The sequence below is a fragment of the Temnothorax americanus genome, unplaced genomic scaffold (assembly GCF_048541705.1).
Source record: "Temnothorax americanus isolate GAGA-0224 unplaced genomic scaffold, ASM4854170v1 Scaffold5, whole genome shotgun sequence".
Classification (NCBI taxonomy): Eukaryota; Metazoa; Arthropoda; class Insecta; order Hymenoptera; family Formicidae; genus Temnothorax; species Temnothorax americanus.
In genome coordinates this window covers 5,170,968-5,195,223 of record NW_027509657.1, presented here as the reverse complement: position 1 = coordinate 5,195,223, position 24,256 = coordinate 5,170,968, and the positions used below count along the sequence as shown (strand labels likewise).

The 24,256-nt window shown below is 44.9% G+C and overlaps 1 protein-coding gene across 50 annotated transcripts in view; it reads right to left on the bottom strand.

Annotated features, from left to right (window-relative positions):
• Window positions 1-24,256, bottom strand: part of Dscam1 (Down syndrome cell adhesion molecule 1) — a 68,300-nt gene that overhangs the window by 14,299 nt on the left and 29,745 nt on the right. For 21 of the 50 annotated variants that reach the window (XM_077418776.1, XM_077418758.1, XM_077418754.1 and 18 more), the window contains exons 8-11: window positions 13,932-14,368; window positions 13,350-13,606; window positions 12,847-13,159; window positions 8,582-8,902 (exon numbers count right to left, since the gene is read on the bottom strand). In XM_077418776.1, coding sequence (XP_077274902.1) covers window positions 8,582-8,902; window positions 12,847-13,159; window positions 13,350-13,606; window positions 13,932-14,368 — 1,328 coding nt within the window. Of the gene's footprint in view, window positions 1-1,889; window positions 2,178-2,752; window positions 3,044-4,071; window positions 4,366-4,938; window positions 5,230-5,499; window positions 5,791-6,160; window positions 6,452-6,808; window positions 7,097-7,346; window positions 7,638-7,929; window positions 8,215-8,581; window positions 8,903-10,126; window positions 10,418-10,738; window positions 11,033-11,369; window positions 11,658-12,846; window positions 13,160-13,349; window positions 13,607-13,931; window positions 14,369-16,394; window positions 16,513-21,011; window positions 21,133-21,299; window positions 21,421-23,794; window positions 23,919-24,256 lie in introns of all 50 variants that reach the window. The other 29 variants (XM_077418766.1, XM_077418790.1, XM_077418765.1 and 26 more) reach the window with 17 other exon arrangements.

Here is a 24,256-nt window from a genome sequence, read left to right as displayed (position 1 = left end):
GATTACTAGCGACACACGCGTAACGTCCGCCGTGCTCCGGTGTTACCGGCTCGATCAGTAGTATACTCGTCCGTGGGCCGAGTTTCCCGACGCTGAATCCCATGAACTGCGACAACGCTTCGCCCTCGTGGGTCCAGGCGATCTCGATCGGCGTGTCGCCTATCGGCACCATGCATGCCAATTGGGCGGCCTGCCCGGCATAGATCGGTCGGTCTCCAAAATCGAACGGACTGATCCGTGGCAGGACTGCAACGGAACGGCAGATAGATCCATGCTCCCGTAACGATCCTCATTTCCGGTTCCCTCAATCGTCGATCGACGCGAACGATCGTGTCGATCGTCTGTCGTCGTCTGCGTGTTTCGTTTTCTGTAATACGCTCTTTCGTATTTCCAAGAATCTAACGTTGCCTCTCACTTGTATCCGGCGTGCTGTTATTCGCCGTAGATTACACGACAAATAATCGATGGCGCTAAACTAATTACATGCGGAATAATCGAGACTGGCAGCCCTTCGATTGAATCGACTGATGAGATAACACACTACGGGAACCGAGCTATCGAGATGAGAGAAGGGATGCGGAGTGACAGAGAATGAGAGACAGTTCTGGGCCGGGAGAGAACGGGAGTACGGCTCATCTCGTAGTAATCGACGCCTCGTACCTCGACTCAAACAAGTCGTGGGCGCAAACTACTCTCTCGCCTATGCGAATCAGCTAAACGGTTTAACCTCGTTACAAGACAACTCTCTATAGATAAAAGGGAGGAGAGTATGCGTCGAGCAATGCAGATTTCCAGACACACATATCTCGTAATAATAATATCATCACAACAGTTAGGACAGACAGATTGGAGATTTTTACGACGTACGTTAAGCGGCAGCAAGGGTCGTAAATCTAACATATTGAGACGCTCTACTGATAGATATAAATATAATATATAAAAATCTACAACCGAATAAAAAGGTAAACGTACCACTGCTTTCCGCTCAAATAGTAACACGCATACAAAACGGTGGTACTCTCACTACGCGTACGCCCGTTAAACACCATCATCATGCCGCGCGGTTTCGCTTTGTGTTAAAGAAAATATAAGTATATATATATATATTTTTTTTGTTCTCTGTTTTACTGGATGCTTTTGTGATCGTGTGTTCGTTTTCTCTGTACCGTTCACTTTCAGATGGGCGCTGTGCCGAGCACTGCCCGCTGGATTATCGGCGACGCAAGCATACTCCCCGGCGTGCTCGCCCCTAACAGCGGGTATCGTCAGGGCCGAGACTCTATCCCCCAACGCGGTGATACCCACTCCGTCGCCTACCTCTAAATGGCGACCCTCGAACAACCACTTGAGCGAAATCGGCGTGTCCCCCTTCACGACCGCGCAATGGACGATTATCAGATCGCCGGAGTTGGCCTCGTCGAACGCGAACGGCTGCAGATGTGGAGCGACTGCCGGGAGATAGAGAACGGAACAGAAACTAGAGACAACAGGCAATAATAGACAAAGAGAAAGAGAGAGAGAGACACGCGGGCGAGAATAAATGTCCCGGTTATCGAGGCGAATCTACGCTGCGTGAGATCTAAGACGCGATATCACCGGGCACGATTAGCCCGGTGATAATTCCCATAATCTCGTAACAGCCTGCTCTCGTGTCTGGCCGCATCCGCAAAAATAACGATCGCAACCTAAAAACTTTATCGCACAGGAATCGGTAAAAGCGCGACGGACATCTGAGGGAAAAAAATCGATTTTGATCAAACGAGTGTCTAAGGGAAGAAGCGGCAGTTTAGGATGACGGATAAGGAAGCTGCTTGGATGGGGGGGGGGGAGGAGAATTTGCAGGAATCAACGAAATATCGAAGTATAGATTCTTGCGGATCAGTATGCACCGTTCACAATTAGATCGGCCGAGAGCTCGTGTCTGCCGGCAAGGTTTTCCGCGACACACGTGTACGTTCCAGCATGGGTCGCCTGGACGGATCCTATGCTCAGTATGGCGCCGCGTCCGCCCAGATCCACGATCGAGATTCCGGAATGCGGCGAGATCGCATGACCGTTTAAGGTCCAACGGAGCTGCAAGGGTGGATCGCCCTCGACCACTGCGCACGGTACCGTTACTACTTGACCCGAGTTAAGCGGCTCCTCGCCGAACGAGAATGGCAATAATTTCGGAATGACTGGAAGAGAGAAAGAGAAAGAGATCAGAAAAGGAGAAAGAGAGAGAGCGTGTGTGTCTTGAAGCCGCAGGGCTAGATCAGCACAGGCGGAGTAGCGAGTAGCGCGATTATCAAATCGACGACGGAAAGTCGTATTATTTCGCGAAACGTCCTCGCTTCTTTCGTCCTCTCTTCGTTTCTTCTTGCTTCCGTTTTATGATCCGTGTTATGGCGAGCGTGTCGTTCTTGTATTTGTATGACACTGTATGTTTCGCGATGCTAATTAACAATAAAATCAAAAGAAAAAACAGGCATGTGTAACCAAGGGAATTGAGAAAAAATGTCACGTACAATAACAACATTCGGTGGCTAAAGTGACAGTGACGGGCTCTAGAGAACACAGACACACGTCGTGCTATACGAGTATAATATGAAAAGCGAAGAAACTCAAAGAAAAATAACGACGTGGGATAAAAATATAAAACGGAGACGAGACCTCGAGGGGTGGATAAATCAGATAGAGGAAGTAAATTCGGATAAAAGATGACTAAATACAGAAATGCGAATCGCGGCCATAGACTTGTCGAAAGGTGTACCATTCACGTCCAAAATGGCCGAATGGGAGACCGATCCAGCCGCGTTTGAAGCAACGCAGGTATACTCCCCGGCGTGTCGCGCAGCTACCGATTCGATGGTCAGTTGTTTGACGCGCTTTCCGGTATCGGACACGATCACATCGCCATGATAAGATTGTATGGAACGGCCGTCGAAGGTCCACGTGATCTCCAGAGGAAAATCGCCTTTGGTCACCACGCATTGCTTCGACACCAAGTCTCCGGCGTTAACGGGATTCTCGCCGAAGGAGATCGGTGCTAACTGTGGGGAGACTGCGATACGAACAAGAAGATAAAGCATAACGGCTCGAGAAAGATGAGAAAATCACGTATAATATTTTTGTGAAATCCGATGAATACACACTTGGATTTCCTAGCCTTGAAAATCGAAAAACACGAGGAACGATCAGCTTTCGCGACTTTTATTTGAAACGTAAGATACGAAGGGAATAAAATTAAAGGTTTGCTTAGGTTTTTCAAGATATGGATCGATATCCAAGGAGAGATTCTGGTACCGATGGCTTTAGCGATTTGAATTTGTTGCTGGGAAGGATAGATTTCGAAATACTTTGCGGGAATAAAGTGCTGGCAATGACACTACGTCTTGACATGCGGCTTTTTTTTAAATACCATTGACCGATAAAGCGGCGGAACGGCTGACAGATCCAACCAGATTGCTCGCGACGCAGTTATATTCGCCAGCATGACGGGCAGTCACAGATTCAATGGTCAGGACGGATGTCTTTTTCCCGGTATTCGTGATTATCACGTCTGGATGAGTGAGACGCGTAATAATTTCGCCATTGAGGCTCCATCGTATTTCGATCGGTAGGTCACCCTTCAAAATGCTACACACTGCGGAGACTTGCTCGCCCCAATTAACCGGTTCTTCACTGATAGAAAACGGAGCGATTTGCGGAGCGACTGAAAACAATCGCGGAAAGTGATCAATAATGTGTATATATAAAATATATATAAACCCTTTGTTTTAATCAACCAAATATTCGTAGAATCTGGAATATAATTATATATGCATCGTCGAGCAAACGTACCCCGCTTTCAACGTTTCCATCGCTTCCTTAATAATCTTAGCTATCGCGTCTTTAGTAAATCTTCGTGTTCGTACGTTATCAATTATACCTCACGCGACGGGACAGTTTTAAAGGGGTGCCATGTTAATCGTGTTATCGCTGTTACGCGAGGGAGGAGGGCAATTTCGTCTAAGTTATTTTTGCAGGCAGAATTCCAAACTCAATGTCTCAATCGTAACGAGGCACTTCATGCAATTGCAATGCCAATACCGTTCACAGCCAAGGTGGCGGAGTAACTCGTCGCTCCGGCAGCATTCGAGGCTGTGCAAGTGTACTCCCCGGCGTGTCTCGGGCTCGCGGCCTCGATTGTCAATACACTGACTCGCTTGCTGGTGCTCGATATCGATATATCTCCATAATTCTCTTTGGTGATAGATTCGCCATTCAATGCCCACGACATTTCGATCGGCAAGTCTCCCTTCACGATCGTGCAGACCGCCGAGACCGCCTCGCCCCAATTCGCGGGCTCGTCGCTGATCGAGAACGGTGCTATCTGCGGAGCGACTGAAAACGATTTTCCAAAGTATATGATAAACCTATTCACAGACAAACCCATCGAGTTCGAACACCTAGTAACTGTACACCAGTACACGAGAGAAACCGTCTCAAAGATGCCTATTGAAAGATATTATATGGAAAAACGTTGTCGCGCGTGATCTAATTCACATTTTTTAAATATTTGTTTCGTTATTAATTTACGCTCTTCCAGTATATTCATATACAAATAATACGATAAATAATAATTTAAAGTTCAAGAAAGATATAAAGATAGTCGAGCTCAGTGAGAGAATATTTGTAATGCCGTTGCTTCGAGCCTACACAACGTAATAGACTAGCGGAACGCAAAATCTCCGCGGTTATCGCGAATGCGCGATAAGGCCAGACGAGACAGATAGACGCGTCCTCATCGTACTCCCCGTATTCGACGAAGTGTGAAGGGAACGTTGAAAAGACTGTGAGCGGAGTTGAAGAGGTTGAAAGGGATAATGAAAAGGAGGGACGGTTTTGTCTTCGCCCGGCGAAGGAAGAGACGTTGTCGCGTATATGCTCGTGTATTGTACATGCGCGCGGTGTTACCGTTCACGGCTAGAGCGGCCGTATGGCTGGAGGCTCCGGCTTTGTTCGACGCGGTGCAAGTGTACTCGCCGGCGTGTCTAGCCGCGACAGCATCGATCGACAGGACGCTGAGGCGTTTGCCCTTCGTGATAGAGAACTGATCTGTACTCTCGGCGGATATCGGCTCGCCGTTGAACGCCCAGGTAATGTCCATCGGGAAGTCACCCTTGAGAATGGAGCAGGTCGCAGAAATCGCCTCGCCCGAGTTTACCGGCTCGTCGCCGAACGTGAACGGGAAGATCTGCGGAGCAACTATGCGATCGCGGATCGCGCGTGAGAAACACGGTAAAATAATCTCCGTCGGTGAAATCCCCCTTCGCGATTCTCATGGTCTTTACGGTCCTCGCGAGACAGTCGTCGGGAGCGATCACGAGCGATTAGGAACAAGGGTCGTATTCATGAGATTAAGACAATGCGATGAGCGGGTTTATGATGAACTACGAATCGCAGTGATGGATTAGGCAAGTGCTGTACGACGTTTAGCTGACGTGCATGTGTGCTTCTGGAGATATGTATAGGTACCGTTGACAACGAGGATGGTCGAGTGGCTGACGTTGCCGGCTCTGTTCGTAGCTACGCACGTGTACTCGCCCGCGTGTCTCGCGGCCACGGATTCGATGCTGAGAGCACTCATATGTTTATTTATATTCGTAATCGTGATATCCGAGTCGTGCATACTAATCGGTTTGCCATTAAACGTCCAAACGATCTTTACGGGAAAATCGCCTTTCATAATGGAACACGTTGCTGAAACCATGTCACCCCAATTCGCCGGTCCGTCACTGATCGCGAAAGGCCCTATGTGCGGCGCAACTATAATATTATAATAAAAAACAGTCAGAGATAAATTCCACAACCGACAGATTTAATTTTATCTAAGGTAATAAAGATATATTAAATATTGCACTTATAATAATTAATAGATTGGAGAGAAGCATCGCAATCCTGCTCGTAGAATCAATCCTTTCCACGACGAGCCTGAATTGTTCCTAATATCGCTGAAATAGGAAGGAAGGATCGTCGACGAGATTTGATCAGCATCAAATTGGTAATATTTTTTTTCGTGCTTTCGCACGAAAGAAAAGGATTGAAGGAAATCGTGGGGAGTGATGTACCGTTCTGCACATGCACGATAGGGCGAGAAAAGCTACGCGAAACACAAGACGTGGAAAGACCTTTATACCGTTCACGGCCAGTGATGCGGAATAACTCGTTCCACCAGCAACGTTGCTAGCCGTACAGGTGTATTCCCCGGCGTGGCGCGCTGTCACGGCATCGATCGTAAGCAGACTGACGCGCTTGCTGGTACTAACTATCGATATGTCGGGATGATCTCGAGAAATTGGCTCGCCGTTGAGTGCCCACTCGATCTGGATCGGGTGATCGCCCTTCAATACCGTGCAAGTTACGGTAATGGTGTCACCCCAATTCGCTGGTTCCTCGCCGATCACAAACGGCATGATTTCGGGGGCAACTAGGGGACGTGTGTGTCTTAATTATAGCCCTATTCTACTTTCGTCGAACTTTAAATGTCGCGTGCGTATTCTCGCCAGATCCATATTTAATACCATATCACGAAGCTTAATACAGATGTAATAGATAGGAACATCTATGACATGTATACTTGAATCTCTCTCTTCATCTTGCGATGATATGAGCACAGCCTGTCACTTTCGTCAGACCTGTGAATGTGAAGGGACGTGATGGCTGAGGACATCTTGGGAATGAGGGTGTGAATACTGTGAATAGTATCAGTGTCAAGCTACATGAGTGGACGACTCATACATGCACTGTAGAATTAATAATAACTTCGAAGAACGTCATATGGTACCATTGACGGCTAAGGAAGCGGAATAGCTCGTCCCACCAGCAGCGTTAGTGGCTACACAAGTGTATTCTCCGGCGTGGCTAGCCGTAACGGCGTCGATCGTGAGTAGGCTCACGCGTTTGCTGGTGACGATCGCTATATCGGAAAAATCATGAGAGATCGGCTGGCCGTTGTGCGCCCACTCGATCTGTATCGGTTGGTCTCCCTTCAAAATGGTGCACGTCGCGGTGACTGTCTCTCCCCAATTCGCCGGCTTCTCACTGAGTACGAAAGGCGCTATCTCCGGAGCAACTAAAGTGGACAAATGACCGATCGTGTAGCGACTAATCTACTGCGAACGTAACATTGACTGCCGACGTAACATTGACAATCACGAGTACAATAACACGCGTCTTTACGATCTGATAACGCCTTGAAGACCGCGATTGACCATCGACGATTTTAGAAGGGGGGGAGAATAATGACGGATAATGAACGATGATAGGATGTAAAAGGAAATAAAGTGATATAATGCGTAGGGAATCTTTCAGACGAGATGTACCGTTCACAGCTAAAGTCGCTGAATAACTGGTCGCTCCGGCTTTATTCGACGCCGAGCACGTGTATTCTCCTGCGTGTCTCGCGGCCACGGACTCGATGCTGAGGATGCTATTCTTCCGCGTCGTCGCCAGGATATTAACGTCCGAACGTTCTGGCCGGATCGGCTCGCCGTTTAACGCCCACGTGATCTCAATCGGTAAATCACCCTTGAGGATGGCGCACACCACGGAAATAGAATCGCCCCAGTTGGCTGGTTCCTCAGCGATAGCGAACGGTGCGATTTGCGGTGCGACTGCAACGGGTTCTACGTGTTTTTTTCCCCTCTCTCTTTTTTTTGTGTAAACCGTCAATCTTCTTGACAACGTAATTGCCTGACGCGGCGAGACTAGAGAAAGACTTGAAGAGGAAGAGGAAATGAGAGAGAATAGAGTTGTCAGAATAGCCACCGTTGTTACCGTTAACTCTTTCCATTAGACGTTCGATTATGCACGCGAGTTTCGATCGGGGAGGAATGGAAGAGGAGAATAAGAAGGAAGAGAGCGATTTCAAGACCAACATTTTTGTCTAACGATTATCGTAGATACCGTTGACTGTCAACTCCGCGGAATAAGTGGTTGCGCCGGCAGCATTGGAGGCAACGCAAGTGTAAGCGCCCGCGTGACTCGGGCTCGCAGAATCTATGGACAGCAGGCTGTTCCTCTTGGTGGTGGTCACGGATATTCGATGATTCTTCTCGATAGGCATTCCGTTTAACGCCCACGTAATCTCTAACGGAGTGTCGCCGTTAACCACCGTACAGACCGCCGAGACGGAGTCACCCCAATTAACCGCCTTGTCGGCCATTTCGAAAGGGGCGATGCGCGGCGGTACTGTCAAGATCACAGAAAAGCTACTTCACACTGAACCGGAAACGGGACAAGGAAAATAACATGTGAGAAAAAACTCGAAAACGTAAAAATCTCCAGCTTTCCGGGTCTTTCACGAGTTATTTTTTGAAGTTGCAATTTGCTTGAGAGCTTGCCGATAGAAAAAGACCAACAAAAGAATACTATTGATATCTCATTGACATTTTCTACTCAACTATCGATTGTTATCAGTTACATCTCAAAGCTGCGGCGCATTACCGTACACGCAATCTTTCCTGGGTGCCACAAAGCGCTAAGAGAAGCATAACCCGGTATTTCGTGCGTCCAACCAACCACCCAACCGTCATTGATTCAAACTGGATAAGCGTACCGTTCACCGAAAGAACCGAAGAGTGGGTAGCGGTCCCAGCCGTGTTGCTCGCAGTGCACGAGTACTCGCCCGCGTGTCTTGCGGCTACCGATTCGATCGTCAGTTGGCTGGCCCGTTTGCTACTCCTGCTTATCACTATGTCGGGATTGTCGTAATTGTGCTCGTCGAATGCGCCATTCGCGATGTCGATCATACGCCCGTTAAACGACCAGATTATGTCGATAGGCAGGTCGCCTTTTATCACGGCGCATTGAACGGTCGCCATCTCTCCCGCATTGGCGGCTTCGTCACCGAAGGTGAAAGGCGCCAGTTGCGGTGCGACTGTAACCGCGAAGGGCACAGGGCACACTCGTGAATCACACGTGAAAGCTTCCGGGAGTGGCACTTGAACACTCGCGGCAAGGTAACGGAAGATATTGCCGAGTTAAATTCAGAATCAAATTGGACGACTCATAAAACAGAGCACTTCTGAATCTTCAGAGGGAAGATCGGGGAAGGATAAGGAACGACACTTCAATAGAGGACATCGAACAACATTGTAACGATACATTATATAAAGCGATACGGGAAAAGACTCAAATAAAAAGAGAACGAAAGAAAGGAAAAGAAAAAAAAAGATACATGGGCCATCGTTTCGCTGTCACTGCGGGATAGACCGTATATCGTCGTCTCTGACGATAATCTCGCTGCTGTAGAAGTGCTTTACGTTGTGCAGGATTATCGTTTTGACGACGACAGTGAGCGCGAAGAGCGGTGATTACTCAATTGATATATTACTGCGGAGACACAAGAAGTTACAAAAGGATAACGAAACTGTATATATACAGGTGTAAGGCAGTAAGATTTTTTTTTACATATACGAGCGCGGTACCGTTCACCGAGAGTACAGCGGTGTGACTGTCGGATCCGGCGGCATTGGTCGCAGTACATTTGTATCTTCCGGCATGTCTCGCCGCCACGCTGTCGATGCTCAAGAAGCTGACCCTCTTATTGGTCACGATATTAACGTCCGGCCGACTCGAGTCGATCGGGATGTCGTCGAAGGTCCACATCAATTTTACGGGAAAGTCGCCCTTGACGATCGTGCAAGAGACCGACAGCATCTCGCCGGAGTTGAGAGGATCGTCGCCGAAGGAAAACTGAAGGATCTGTGGCGCGACTGCGTGAACGACGCGGCAGCACAGATGGAAGGATATAACGAGAGACAGAAAATGTGAAAGAGTGAAAGGATAAAAAAAATAGTACATTCGTGTATAAGTGAATGTTATGTGAGTCAAAAATATTTTGTACATGTTTGTTAACAAAAAAAAAGAAGGAATAAAAATGTCAGTAGAATTTTAATATTATTAGATTGTTAGTAATATTTGTAACAGAAAAAAAATATTATTAATTAATAGAATAAAAAAATGGATATTTGTGTTCACAAGTGTTTAGTGATCAGCTACGATAATCGGTCGTTTAAACGATGCTTCAGGAACATGAGGAAGATGCATGATAGAGATGGGACGAACATTCATTTCTTCCGTGAAAATCGATTGCATGTACCGTTTACAGCCAGATGAGCCGTATGCGTCGTGGCACCAACGCGATTGGACGCAGTACAGGTATAATCGCCGGCGTGTCGGGCCGCGACTGATTCGATAGTTAAGACGCTGTTCTTTCGGTTCGTGCTGGCTACTACTACGTCGGAGTCGCGACTGTCAATCGGTGTTCCGTTAAAAGTCCAAGTTATTTCGATAGGCTGATCGCCCTTCGTGACGGAACAGGTGACTGAGACCAGCTCGCCCCAGCTGGCCGGCTCATCCCCGAAAGCGAAAGGCAGTATTTGCGGGGCAACTGGAAAAAGCGACTAGGAGAAACGAGACAAGAAGGAGCAAGTATCGATTCGTAATGCGACATATCGGGGATCCCTGCTAATCGCGTTAATCGGAAGCATCTTTACGTATCTCGATTACGACGTCCGTTTCAGTCAAATGTGACGTAGACTGCTAAATGAAGTTGGTATGGCGGTGGAATATGTATCTCGTTACGTCAAGAGATCTTTCAACAAGGACTGGTGGGTGACTCGATGGATAGGGGTACTTCAGGTTCGTGTCGATAATTATATACAACGAGCCTATTGTAACGGGAACCGTGCGGAGAGGATTAGGGTCATACCGTTGACAGTCAAAGTCGTCGATCGACTGACGGAACCAGCTAGATTCGACGCGGAACAGGCGTACTCTCCAGCGTGGCGTGCCGAGACGCCGTCGATGCTGAGGGTGCTCAAGTGCTTGCTGATTCTGGTGATCGTGATACCCGTGTCTTTCGACGTGTCGATCGGCACGCCGTCGAACGACCACGATATGTCCATGGGCATGTCGCCCTTCAGGATCGAGCAGGGCACGGACACGGAGTCTCCCCAATTGGCGATCTCGGCATTGAAAGCGATTGGTAGAAGCTGCGGCCCGACTAAAGAGTGTCGTCAAATAAAAAGATCATGCTTCATTACCGAAAAGGATGCAGCGGCGTCTGCGAAATCACGGATTACTCTCGGTGGTGACTCTAGCTGACACCTGTGCGTTAGTCAACTACCCATCGAATGGTCGCATTAAAGCTTTCGGAGAATTCAAGTAGGCGAAGGATTTAACAACATCGACGCGGAGGAGGCGTTTCAAACGAGTGAGGGAGAGGGGGGAACAACTATGGTGCTGTTTGCAGGATCTGTGCAAGGGACGAGATAGAAGGTAACAAAACGCAACTGAAGAATGAAAAAAACTGTGTTCTCTAGGAACAGATAATCCCGAACCATTAACGGTGAGGACGGTCGAGTGGGACGCCGTTCCAGCCGCGTTTTCGGCGGTACAAACGTACTCCCCCGCGTGTCTCGCGGTGATGACCGAGATCATAAGCATGCTAACGCGATCCGCGACCTTCTTCGCGAGTACGCCGGAGGAACCGCCCATCTCTTCTCCGGGATAGCTCCAACGTATGTTCAATGGCAGGTCGCCGCTCGACACGATACACTGCAGATTCGCAAATTCCCCGGCGTTCATCGGTAGCTTCGTGAACGCGAACTCCTGAACGACCGGCGGCACTGAAGATGGAGGAGCGATGTATGGATGTATACGATTATACGCGTCCTGCGTCAATGTGCGACGCTCGTGGAATATCATAGACATGTTACGTTCAATCTCGAGCTTCAGCGGAAACTATTCCAAACTGTGCGACTTTCGCATTGAAGTCGTATAATTTTCTTTCTCAATTATATACAGAAGTCTGATTTTGTCCTAAGTATGTAAATTCGATATTAATTGCCGCGGGAAAACTCGATATCTTTTCTCAGCATGAAACAATGCCTATATATAACACGCACGGACACATGACATTTGTTGCGAGACGGTCGCGCGATAGGAGAAGAGATCTGAATTAAAAACAAGCGCATCAGAATTTTCTTACTGGACGATTCAATCGGCCACCGCCATACCAACTCCCAGACTTTCCACAAATGCGTATCTTCTTTGTGGATCGACGTACGTTTGCTCTACGTTATCAAATGGTCGTCAACAGGATCGTCCGTATGCGTTTCCGAATCCGTGCCCGCGTCCTACAGTCGCACCCTTTAGAATCTACGACACGTTCCCTACACGCGTGAACGACACCCTCAATAAACAATTCGCCGGTACCTCCGGCTTGGTATCACAACCAATATGGAACGGTGCGACATAATCAAGTTTAGTGGTGGCTATATAACAAACACGACAATCCGCTGTAAAGAGAATGCTGCAAATAAACGTTTGCTATTCTAACATTGTCATAATTAATAAATTAATATCTATCCTGTTGATCGGTCGTTTAACCGATGGCTGTAAATATAAATATATCCTTTGTTTCCCAAATTATTGAGAAAACACATTTGGTAGACAATTAATTTCTAAATAGAACACTGATTAATCGTTTTGCGAGTTTTAATTACTGCATATATTACTGCATATTATTTATGCTAAATATATAGAATTATTCGATTATTATATTAACAATAAAAAATAAATTTCTCTTTGATTTATAAATATTCTGTTATACTCAAATTTTCATAGCATTAAACAAATTTTTCATTAAAACTCAATTCTTTTAAATGTCAAAAGTTTTTTAATTTTTAAGATATTACCGAACTTTATATAATACACTGAGAGAGAGAGAGAGAGAGTAGATTTAATATTTGTTATACAATTTAAATATTATATATTATACAAAAGAATGTTAAGAAAATAAAATATCGAACTTACCCATGACTTGAACTTCCAAAGTTCCACGTGCGCTGTAACCTTGTGCATTGCGCGCCACGCAAGTGTAGATCGCCTGATCGCTCATTCGTTCAATATTCTCGATGATGAGTGTGCCATTAGGGAAGACCTTTTGCTTTCGGTTGATTGGCAGGACCCTGGTGTCTCGTTCCCAGACGATGCTTTCGATCGGGTAACCAGCAACAGGGCAAGTCACACGCAAAGTTTCCCCAGCAACGATGGCTTTCTTGTCCATGTGACGAATGAACGGCAAACCATAAACGTTGAGACGGGCAGAATGCTCGGTAGCTCCAACCTGTAACAAAATTACGCATTGCATATTTAGTTCTCGCAAGGTTTAAATTTATAAAAAAATTTATCGGCAAAAAGAAAAAAAAAAAAATTATACATAAAATAAATAAATTATATGTTTGTTTATTAACAATTGGTAAATAAAGCTGAACTAAGAAATTTTTATGTATTTTCATTAAAAAACAAAAACCAACCTTTGACGCAGCAATGCACTTGTAGAGACCCCCATCATTGGTATGAATGCTCGAAATATTCAGATGCGACACGACATCACCATTGACCGTCACGTATTGTCCCACTTGCAGTCTCTCGGTATTCGACAACCGTTTTCCATCAAGTTCCCAGGTAATTTCGGGGGTGGGATTCCCGCTGGCAACACACTTCAAAAACATGCTCGGTCCCGGCTGAAGAGTCTCTTCGGCGAAAGCTTGACGGATCTGCGGGGGCTCGACTGTCGATAATCAAAGAGATAAAAAGATAATTCCGTTGACGATCATAGCGTTACCTTTTACATTCGCGACACTAGTTCTTTTAATTAGTGATTCCATTTACGAATATATTAATTTAACAAAAATTACAGTGATTGCATTAAAAAATTTTTTTGTTAATTCAAGAAAATTTTTTATCTCATAAAACTAATATATATTAATTTTAAATTAAATTACTCACAAATATAATAAATTAGTTTTAATTAAATTGTTATAATTATTGAAAATGCTTATTACTAATTTAATTAAACAACCGGCGAAAAATAATGACGTAAAAATTAAACTCACATCTTCCACCAAGTTTTAATTCCGCCGTTGCTTGCGCGCTTTCTTGATCATTTCTAACGAAGCATTGATACATTCCTTTGTTTTCCTTTTTCACACTCTCAATCCTCAGCACGCGATCTTCCAATCCAAGAGGCTTTCCATCCTTGAGCCAGGAGATAGTTTTGATCGGATTGCCTTGGACGGTGCAGGTGAAGGTCGCTGGTCTTCCAAAGTCGATGGTCTGCGTACTCGGTTCGATTTCCGCGGTCAGAGGTGCCGTAACAGTCAAAACGGTCTCCACACTTTCGCCGCCGACGGAATTGTTGACGATGCAGAGATATTTGCCGGAATCTTCGACTCGAGCCTCGCGGATGATCAGAGTGCCGCTAACCTGACGTACGCGCTCATTCAGCTGGACCGGCTGACGCCTCGACGTGCCCTCAATGAACTTGTACCATCTGAAACGAGAGGATAAAAACTGCCGATTTTCGCGCCAATGCCGGAACGAGACCCGCTCGTTCCGTACCTTATGCATTCGCTTATACAAAATATCGCAAAATGGAACAAGAATATATATACCAATTATTATATTATTATATGTATATTAATTTTGTAAATTTTTTTTGTGAATTGCTTGTATATAAAATTCTTATATAAAAAATACTTTATAGAAGAGTATTTTTTTAATTTTTATTATAATAAGTGGCCTATACAAAGGTATAGGTAGCAGAATAAAAATGAGACACGAGACTATAAATTTTTATAAGTTCGATAACGGACAACACTGTTTGTTCCATTCTACGCTACTATGCCTTAAATTCTATACACGGGGCTTTGGGCGTCTCTGGGCACGGCCTTCCGTTTCTTCCACCGATCTATCGGTGTTACGTCTCTCACGCGAAATAATTTCATACAAGAACAAAATCACAATTCAAGAATAAAACAAGACGTTTCTACTGTAGCCTCACGATCGAGAAGCGATGCAGGCGGGACGCAACAGAAGAATAAAGACAATGGCGACGACAATAGATTATAAGCAAAAGACTATGTAAAAAGAATATGGTATATTCGCGTGTCAATTCTCGGCACAATAATGTCCCTAAGAAAGAAGGTAAGGGGCGATTGCAGCGTGAAAGCAAGTACGAGCGATTACACTCGATATCGATTCGTAATATGGGATTGTTCGCAACGGCGCGCGGCGCTCATCGCTGATTAAGCAGGAAGAGTGTAAAAACGAAACGTCAATAATTCACAATAAAATGACGTAATCAAGCGATCGTAGCAGCGGGTTTTTTTACGTGGTGGTTGAAGGCAGGTGCTAGTGCAGGGTCATTTTCATACTTCTCTAAGCAACAATATCTCTCACACGTAGCAATATATGTGTCGCGATATAAAGTCATTTGAAAATTCGTTCTCCAGCATTGATTAGCCAATTCCAGAACCGTAAAACGGAGGTTGCGAGATATTGTCGGATGTACAATCACAAATGGTGGCAGATAGTGGAAGGCGGGGTCGGGCAGGGAGGCAAAAATAGGTGGTAGTGAACTGGCGGTACGTTTAATGGCGATGGTGCAATTGGACGGCGTGAAAAAACGTTAAGGCTCGATCCTCCTCAGTCACTCACGCCCAACGTGTACATGAACGAGCGATCCACTCTTCTTTACCTTATCTTATCTCTTGAACAAGTGAGAGAGAGAGAGAGAGGGTGGGGAATGAATTAACACGAGCGGATGAACGGAGGCACGAGAAGGTGGCAAGGACTTACCAGCCAAATATTGTGGGACTTATTTGGAGGTGTGCAGGTGTAGGGCAACATTGACCGCCCCATTGATCGGGTGACGACGCCCTCTCGGACCACCCGGATCAGCACCGAGGATACCGGGGGAGCAGAGGGCCCGCATCCTTTTCGAGGTCGCGCTTCCGTCACCTATCTCGAGGGTTGAGGGGAGGATCCAGTTGGCACTGAAAACCAACACGTCCGATTGGCCCCGGATATCAGGGATATACATTTTTCGTCATTAGCACTATCACGTTTGACTCATGTAATACCGTGTTTAGTTTACGCTCGGAATTGAAAGGCCATCGAAATTATTGAGTCGTCGCATCAAAAATCCAGAGCATCAGCTTTTTTCAACCCCCTCTTCCAAGTTCTGCTTTAATCTACGCTCTCACTCGTTCTCTTCCCCTCTCCTCCTCCTTCTCCACGTTCTCTACGCTCTTTTTCTCATGTTTTGCACCGGGTCTTAAAAATATTTCTTCTATATTTCCTCTCTGGATTTTACAATATTATCCTATATTTCTCTATAAAAAAAATCATGTCCGTTCTTTCTTCTTGCCCCTGTCGAATCTTACGGTACCGCCACCCGACACGGGGTAGAGGGTAAGGATGGGAAATATTAAAAGTGAATAACAGAATCTGTGCCCCGCGGAGCGTGAGACTACATCCAAATCAGGGAGAAGAGAGATCTATACGGAGGAGTGTACCTAGTTATCGGGGCAGGAAAGCCTTGTGCCGCACACGCCAGCGCCAGAGACTCGCCCTCTACCCCGCGGTACTTAAGGCCGTCGCCAGTCGCCTTTGGGGCAGTACGACCAGACGGCTCTGAAATAAATAGATCGCCCAAAGTGTCAGAGCTTCGTCTCTTCGTAACGTTTCGATTTCATCCTATTTCTTAATTGCACTCAGCAACCGGAATTGCGTGACGTTTGAATTTAAGCGACTAAAAGTTTCATTATATACATACCCTATCGCCATTGCGTTCGTCCTGACTTAAGTCGATAGAATTTTCGCATGCAATCTACTCACCTGACTATGATGCCAATCTTGCCAGATGGTGAACGATTTCGAATTCAATGTGTTTACGTCCAATTGTTTATTGCATGACGCTCGTATCTGAGCAGTATCTAAATAATACAATGTAATGCCTCAGAAATTTCCGTAGAGTTTGCATTGCGTTTAATTCGATGCCAAACACAAGCGTTATGCGGTAAACGTTGAATGTAAACTCACTATTAGCTTAATTCCGAATTCACGAAATTGTTAATTCACGAACTGAAACTTACGAAATAATGCACTATGCCCATCAGTGACTTTCACTCTCTATCGCTCATCGAGAACACTTTCACGTGGGCATTCTATGTATCTGCTGGAATATGACTCGCTTTATCGACGACGATGACGAAGAACAGAGGAAAAAACAGACACAAATTGGCACGCGTGGAGGAAGACCTCTAAAGTCTACCTTGTTAGAGGTACGGGGTATCCCTGAAGCGAATGGCTCAACGCGATATCCTGACCGTCAATAGCCAGGACAACTTCAGCCAGAAACTTCTTGCCTGACGATCGTGGCGCGATTTTATTTGTACCCTCTGAAATAGCATCGTGAAGAAAACACAGAAAAGAAGGTATTTCAGAAATCTTTGCCAATGTACCTCGTCAATGGGACAGGAAAACCCTGAGTCGCGCAGTCCAAGGCCGCCATACCCGTCTTTGGTACGTCTATTAATTTGCCACCCTCGTAACGTTCACCAGCAATGCGCGGCGCGACATTGCCGGTTGGTTCTGTAAGCAGGGGATCGGTGCGAGAATACGAACTAGCGTAAAAGAAGATATCTATCTCATTTCTTCAATTGAACCTTCCCGCAGTTGTATCGCAATTTAAATAAAATGAGATACACAAACATTGTCTACATTTCGAAATTGCCTGATATACGATTCCAATTTCGCATCGCGGTTTGTCAATCGACTTGTGAATGCTTGTACCTGAATGCAGGTGCTGGGAAACCCTGAACAGGACAAGGTAGGCCGACCGTCTGTTCGATTAGGATGTCCCTCCTCAATCCGTTCACATCCCTGTCTCGTACGTTCGGACGTACACTGCCTCGCGGCTCTGCAATAGCGCAAACAGTGGGGAAAGTAGAGAACGCGACGCTACCTTAACCATCGTCATCGTCGTCGTTATCAAGCGCATTGTTGACGCACGGCACGCAGAACGTGGATTTGCGGATGGTAAAATGTGAAGATAACGATTGATAACTGTTTTACATTCTCCAAGAACTACGTTTCAATATCTTGCCCTTAATAAATTTCTTTAACCCAATTTTATAAGAAGTTGGTGTAATTATCAATAGAGAAGAATTGAAATAATTGAAATAATTTTATATATAGATTTTCAACAAATTACGATAATCCAGTGACGATTTATGTTAAATTGTTCGATCTTGCTCACCTGAACAAAGGCGACGGACTGGCTTGAGCCTCGCAAAGCAACGTCACCGCTTGTCCTTCATTTTTCATCATTTCGTCAAATTTAGATCTAGGCGGCAATCGAGGCGGACTACTTCCAACCGGTTCTAAAAACGAAAAGGGCGAGAGGTTCACCTACCGCGGAATCAATCGATATCTTCACATATATGCCTCAATTTAACATTAGTACACGATCGGCAAGATGCACTTCTAATTTCAGTGAAAGCGAATATCGTTGTTTCCTGACTTTCATAATAAAACCTTTTGAAAAATAAATAGTATCTAAAAATACAATATTTCTAATAGTTCTTTCTCGAAAAGCCTTTCTTATGAATAAGTGGCTTCTTTTGCACGTGCACAGTTGCAACGGACATACATTTGGAAGTACCGTCTTTTATTTAATTTTTATCCCGAGAAAACTCTTATCAACAGCCAACATTTGCATCGCGCTTACGCATCGCGTATACCTGAAGACAGGAAGTGGATTCGCTTGAGCCTGACACAGCATCGCCATGGCAGTTCGCGATGCGACCGAGAGGACAGTTATTTTAGCTGTCGGTGGCACTTTCGGTGCTGCGCCAGTTACTGGCTCTAGATACATGAACAATAAGGCGGTAAAACGTGTCGAGATATTTTATGTACTCGCTTGAGCGAGCAAAGGTGTCCTTCGTCAAGGAAAGGACGCTATGTCAAAGACATCTTTCTTTAACCGCGAATAAAATTAACGAAACGGAGGAGAGTTTCCGCTATAGAGTATAGTATACAGTAACATTTGTAAATACCTATAAGCTGGAAGAGGATGACCCTGCGCGGGGCATAACATTGTTACAGCCGCTCCGACGACACTTGCGAGAACGTCATATTTAGACGTGGAAGCGACTCTAGGCTTGGCACCGTTTACGGGTTCTACAGAACGATAACATTACGATAGCTGGTATCGAATAGGCAAAAACACAGCAAGCTCTACGAAAATATTTTGGCTAATTAAATATGTCGATGGACTGACCTAAATGCGGGAGCAGGGAATGCCTGAGCATCGCACAACAAACTGATTTCAGCATCATTCGTCACTTCGAAGGAATTGGACTTTGCCGTTTTTGGAAATTTTGGGGCCACGCGACCTGCTGGCTCTAATGCGCGTGAATTTTGTTATTTCTTATGACATATGACAGATTTGCGTCAGGACAGAACGCGCCACCGCCGTGCTACAGTTCTTACTTAATTTGATTTTATTAAAATCGATTGAGAAAATGAAAGTTTCATGAAATTTAAAAGTCGATAAAATACATTGAAATATGCATGGACTAACCTAAATGCGGGAGCAGGGAATGCCTGTGCATCGCACAGTAAACTGATTTCGGCATCATTCGCCACTTCGAAGGAATTGATCTTTGCCATTTTCGGGAATTTTGGAGACACTCGACCTGCCGGCTCTAATGCGTAAATAATTATTTCCCTTAAAATAATATATTTGCGTCTAGACAGAACGCGGTGCGCGCCGTGCAATGTTTTTTGTAGTAAATATAGTCTATTAAAATTAAATTGAGAATAAGAACTACGTATAAGTATAGATATAGACAAAGCTAATTAAATGTAGCCCGGCATCGTTCGCTACTTTGAATGGATCAATTTTTGCTGATTTCGGGAATTTTGGAGACACACGACCTGCTGGCTCTGATGTGGAAACAAAATTTATTATTTTTCTTAAAACAATATATCTACGTCTGGACAAAACGCGCCACCGCCGTGCAATGTTTATTAAATAGTCTACTCTAAAATTAAATAGATTAAATAAATAAAAATAAGAACTGTGTAGTACAGATAAAGACAAAGTTAGGCTAAACACATCGGTGAACTGACCTAAACGCGGGAGCAGGGAATGCTTGTGCATCGCACAATAAACTTATTACTGCACCGTTCGCCACCTCGAATGAATCACTTTTTGCTGATTTCGGAAATTTCGGAGACACACGACCTGCTGGCTCTAACGTGGAAACGAAATTTGTTAATCCTCTTAAAATAACATACCCGACAAGACAGGATGCGCCACCGCCATATTATATTTCTTATTAAATGATTTGTTAAAATTAAATTGAAAATATAAATCGTCGAAAAAGAATAATAGAGTATAAATGTGATTTTAAAAAGTGCTTTGTAATTATCTCTTTTTGTGATAAAAAAATTCACAAATTTATATAAATAAAATATAAGAGCAATTATCATTTGATCATAGCTCAGAAACATATAATCGTGCATCGTATAATATTTCTACTTTAACAGCAACAGTTTATCGGTTTAGACTCCAAATTACGCAATACTTATGTCCAGCTCGTTAACAACGTTACCTGTGAGTCGGAGGTGGCGAGGCTTGAGCGGCGCAAGTTAGAGCGAGCGACGATTTCGCATTTCTTACGTAAGTGCTGCTTTTCGCGTCGCTTTGAAAGGCGGGCGCCTTCGATCCTACGGGCTCTGAAGCGAAACGAGAAAGCACGCGTCTTAATATCTTCCGGTAATTTTTCATTCTTTCAATTACCTGAACGACGGTACGGGGAACCCCTGCGCAGGACAGTGCAAGCTAGATGCGCTTCCCGCGGCGCGTATAAACGAGTTGACGCGATCGTCACTCGAGAATTTCGGCCCCTTCGCTCCCATCGGCTCTGGCAATACAAGAATCGCATGGATCGATTTCCGAATTAAAAGAGTTACACCCAGAAAACTCGCGTTTTCGACGTGAAAACAAAGCTATCGAGAAAAACGAGTCTCGATTGCCTTTCCATAAACTGTTCTGTCAGAACCGTGAGCTCTCACTAATGACACGCACAAATCAATAAAAGACACAATCACGCTCTAACTACCTGAACGCTGGTACCGGGTGGCCCTGCGCTTGGCACTGCATCGCGAATCCTGCCGTCGATTTAGTTCGCAGCCATCGTTTCGCGTCACCCGTGACGGAAGGCGCCTTACTGCCAACCGGTTCTTTACGCAGATAAACATTACAGACTTTTTTGTTGTACAAACACATTAAAGAAATAAAAAAATTATCCCAAGGTATCGATTTATTTCCGATTAAATCGGATACCCTTGCTGACGCGATTGAGAAAAGAGTTGTTCCAATCGATATAATTCGCCCATACGTGATTTACCTGAAAGCTGGCACAGGGTAAGCTTGCCCTTGGCAGAGAATCACGATGTGTGTACCGGTGCATCTTTCCATCAGACTGCCCTTCTCCCCCAAAATCGAGGGCGCTTTAGTGCCGACCGGTTCTACCGACGTACAGTACATTTTAATCGCTCGGAAAAAGGGATCGCGCGAAAAGGCCATTACCTAAAACTGGGCACAGGGTGGCCCTGACCCGGGCACGTCAATACCACGCTGGATCTCGCGATCGTCTCTTTCCACCCGCGTTTCATTTCGCCGATCAACGCCGGTGTTTTACTTCCGATCGGCTCTGACGATTCATAAAACGAAAAGTGTTTCAAGCAAAACGGGGATGAAGGAAAAAATTCATTGATCAAAAATTTTTTCTTTAACCTTTTTTCCATAAAAAACTTTCGGTTTTTTTATAATAAAATTGCACAAATTTATCTCTACGTTAAAGAAGTTTACCTAAAACTGGGCACAGGGTGGCCCTGAGCTGGGCAGAACAATATGACCGTGTAGCCCGCCCTTCGTTGCTTCCATCCACCTTTCAAATCGCCCGTCAATGCCGGCGCTTTGCTGCCGACCGGTTCTGGCGGACAAAAGCCACCGAGAAGTCAGAAAAAGTGGCGCGCAACACGTGTTCATTAACTGCGGTAACTTTACCTAAAAGAGGGTACAGGATATCCCTGCGCCGGACATGGTAATACTGCGCTTGAACCCGCTCTCTTCTTCAGCCATCCCCCTCTTATCTCGTTCGTGAGAGCCGGGGCTTTAGTTCCGATCGGCTCTGACGATTACAAACGTTCATGCGATCAACCAATTTGGACTTTATAAAATTAATTGTATATAGCACTCAAGATTAATCCTGATTTATATAGACAATTTATATAACAAATTGATGCTCGCGTCTTTTGTAAAAAATGTCAAGAAAAATAAATCAAAGCAAATCTAAAAAAAAATTTACACGCGAGAAAGATAAAATAAAGAGCAATCGACTTATTTTAGGTTGAGAGATATAAGTGTCACAAGATGTATCGAATCTAATTATATCTTTCCTGTGTCATTACCTAAAGGAGGGTACAGGATATCCCTGCGCCGGGCACGACAACACGGCGTTGGAGTTCGCTTTTTTCTTCAACCATCCAGCTCTTAATTCGCTGAGAGCCGGAGCTTTAGTTCCAATCGGTTCTAACGATTACAAACGTGCGTGATAAACCAACTCGGACTTTATGAAATTAATTGTATATGCTTATTTCTGTGCTAATTAGTTGTACATGTTCAAGCTTTATTAATCTCCTACTCGGATTTAAAGAAAAATAATGTTTTGTTTATCATCATAAAAAATAAATAGAAACAAATCCAACGAATCTAAAAATAATCAAATAAAAAGGAAACAAGTTTTACTTTGACGTAGATAAATCTTGTGCAGCTTAAAGTTTAACCTAAATTAACAGCAACTTTATCGTATCTAATTACGTTCCATGCCATTACCTAAAGGAGGGTACAGGATAGCCTTGCGCCGGACAAAATAATGCGACAGCGGACCGCGCTCCGATCTCCATCAACACGCCCTTCACGATGCCGGTTATCGCTGGCGCTTTGCTTCCGACTGGCTCTAATCATTTATGCAACGATTGCTCAGCAAGCTATTATTTTTACTCCACGCGAACGCTTGTCGTGTTTTTATGTAACCTTTCTGATGGAACGGGAGACCCCCTTCGTTAGCGAGAAACGGAGCGGAAAATCGGAGCAGAAAACGGCACGTTGGAGATAAAATAAGAAACGAGGAAGCAATAACTTGTGCTTGATTTATATAATCGCTCATGATCTCCAGTCTATGAAACGCAAATCGTTCTTTTTCGTACGACATACATATAGAAGCTATATACCTAAAAGAAGGCACGGGATATCCCTGTGCTGGACACGGTAATACGACACTGGATGCTCTGGCCTTTTCCATCCACACACCTTTTACATCGCCCGTAAAAGCAGGCGCCTTGCTGCCCACAGGTTCTAATGTATAAAAAAACATGCGGTAAACAATAAGAAAATCGTTTTTTATCCCTAAAGGGACAGGGAACCCTTCTTCGACTAATACGAAATCAATGAAGCCACGTGACTCGTGCCAATTTTAGAATAATCGATAAGATAATCCACGATTGAAAGATTGATAGAAACATAAATGCATTTAGACAACGTTTGATGGAAAATAAGATCACTAAATATTAAAATAGAAAATATCCATAGCTTTAAAGAAATTAAAAAAGACAGATGCGTGAATTTACCTAAACGAAGGTACCGGATAGCCCTGCGCAGGGCAAAATTGCACAACGCTGGAAGCAGCTTTGCTATTCATCCAACCTCCTTTCAAAGTGCCCGTCAACGTCGGCGCTTTGCTTCCCACTGGCTCTGACAATTTATAGACAGACACGATCATGCTATGAGAATCACTTATTGCTCGGTTTACGCGGCTTTAGTACTTGTGTGCGTGTATACCTATACGTTGGAACTGGGAACCCCTGCGCGGGACAAAACAGGGTCAGATCGTCTCCCCGAACGCGATGGTACCAAGCTAGCTTAGCATCGTTCGAGAACTTCGGCTTCTTCGTGGCGACTGGTTCTAATTACATGAGAATTAGAGAGGTGAGACTTTCCCTCGCATGCTACGAGAATGACCGATTGCTCTATCTACGGTTTAGGTACTTGCGTGCATGTACCTATACGTTGGAACTGGGAACCCCTGCGCAGGGCAAAACAGGGTCAGATCGTCTCCACGAACGCGATCGTACCAGGCCTTTTTTGCGTCGCTCGAAAATTTCGGCTTCTTCGTGGCGACTGGCTCTGATGATTAAATGACGGAAAATAAAATAAAAAACTCTTCGCATGCTGCAAGAATTTTCTATCGCTCTATATTTACAGCTTTAAACAGCTCATGTGCATGTACCTATACGCGGGAAC